The 1,621-nt window shown below is 30.7% G+C and overlaps 1 protein-coding gene across 1 annotated transcript; it reads left to right on the forward strand.

Moving 5' to 3' along the window:
• Nucleotides 1-63: 63 nt before the first annotated feature.
• Nucleotides 64-1,216, forward strand: LOC103311827 (zinc finger MYM-type protein 5-like). The gene is made up of 2 exons (XM_008191569.1): nt 64-433; nt 528-1,216. Exons 1-2 carry the CDS (start codon nt 64-66, stop codon nt 1,214-1,216), a joined length of 1,059 nt encoding a protein of 352 aa, XP_008189791.1.
• The last annotated feature ends 405 nt before the right edge of the window (nt 1,217-1,621 follow it).

Raw genomic sequence — 1,621 nt, forward strand, 5'->3', positions numbered from 1 at the left:
GGTTTTACTTTAGTGCGAGTAGTGCGTTTTATATATAGTTTAGTGTTCGATATTTATGTAAAAATGAATCAGAAACGACATATTATTGGAGCACAAGCGAGAAAGCGTGTAATTGATAAAAAAGAAAAAGAAGTGATTTTACTTAGTAAAATACCGACGTTAAATAATTTTTTGAAACAAATAAATAACATTACCCCTAGTTGTGTTGAAGATAATAAACTAGAAACTTCAAATGATATAACTATTACTAATAATTGTTCTACTACTTCTACTTCTATTCAATGTACTGCGTCTTCTTCAGATCAATCAGTTGTTGATATAAATGAGGAATCAGAAAAATCTGAGCTAAATGTCATTCCTAATCCTCTTATTACGCAGAATAATACAAATAATTTTAAAGATCCAGCAGATTGGACAAATAGTAATATATGTCGTAATTATATTGCAAAATTTGGATATGATCAGAACATTGATGCAGATTTTACCTCATCAAAACAAACTTATTCTGATTATGATCGTTATTGTAGTAAATCAATCTACGAAAAATCGAAAAAACGGAGAAAATGTTTCACGGAAATGGCTTGTTTATTCAATTTCAAAATTTATATTATTTTGTGCTCCATGCAAATTATTTGGATGCAGTACTCAACTGGGAGATGCTGGATTTAATGATTGGAAAAATGGACATTTAGTTATTTCCAGGCACGAAAATTCTTTGGCACATAAAAATAATACATTAAGTTTTATTACATTACAAAGTGATGTAGGTAGAATTGACACTCAATTGGCAACACAAGTGACTGATGAAATGAATTACTGGAAAGCTGTTCTTCATCGAGTTGTTGAAGTAATTAAATTTCTCGGTGGAAAAAGTTTATCATTCAGAGGTGATAATGAACAATTTAACAAAATTAACAATGGGAACTTTTTGGGAACGTTAGAGTTACTTGCTAAATTTGACCCTTTTATTGCTCAACATATAGAAAAATATGGGAATAGAGGGAAAGGAACTCCGTCTTATTTATCATCCACAATCTATGAAGAACTTTTACTTTTGATGAAGAATGATATAATTAAAATTATATTAAAAGAATTAAAAGCAGCCAAGTATTATTCTTTAATTGTTGATTCTACACCTGATATAGCAAACGTCGATCAACTTGTTATTGCATTAAGATATGTTTTACCTAGGGTGTACCTGCAGAAAGATTTTTAATATTCATTCCAAACAGTGGTCATAAATCTGAAGAAATGAGCAATGTTGTAATAGATTTTCTTAATTCACACAATATACCAATTGAAAATTGTCGTGGCCAGAGCTACGACAATGCGAGGAATATGTCAGGTCAGTATTCTGGATTTCAGTCAAGAATTAAAAGTTTTAATTCATTTGCAGAGTATGTACCATGTTCTGCACATTCTCTTAACTTGGTCGGAACGTGTGCAGCAGAAAGTTGTAATTCTGCTACTTCATTTTTTATGCTTCTCCAGGAACTATACAATTTTTTTTTCTAGTTCTACTGCACGTTGGGACATTTTAAAACATATTTGAAGAAAATCTTAGTGTAAAAATTTATCAGTAACTCGCTGGAGTGCTCGTTTGATGCTTGCCATGCTTATT

The sequence above is a fragment of the Acyrthosiphon pisum genome, chromosome A1, assembly GCF_005508785.2.
Source record: "Acyrthosiphon pisum isolate AL4f chromosome A1, pea_aphid_22Mar2018_4r6ur, whole genome shotgun sequence".
Classification (NCBI taxonomy): domain Eukaryota; kingdom Metazoa; phylum Arthropoda; class Insecta; order Hemiptera; family Aphididae; genus Acyrthosiphon; species Acyrthosiphon pisum.

Excerpts from the sequence above, each read along its gene's own strand:
- LOC103311827 (XM_008191569.1), top strand. The coding sequence starts at position 64 with ATGAATCAGAAACGACATATTATTGGAGCACAAGCGAGAAAGCGTGTA. Across the intron at positions 434-527 it reads GACAAATAGTAATATATGTC|TAAATCAATCTACGAAAAAT; the intron begins GTAATTATATTG and ends TCGTTATTGTAG.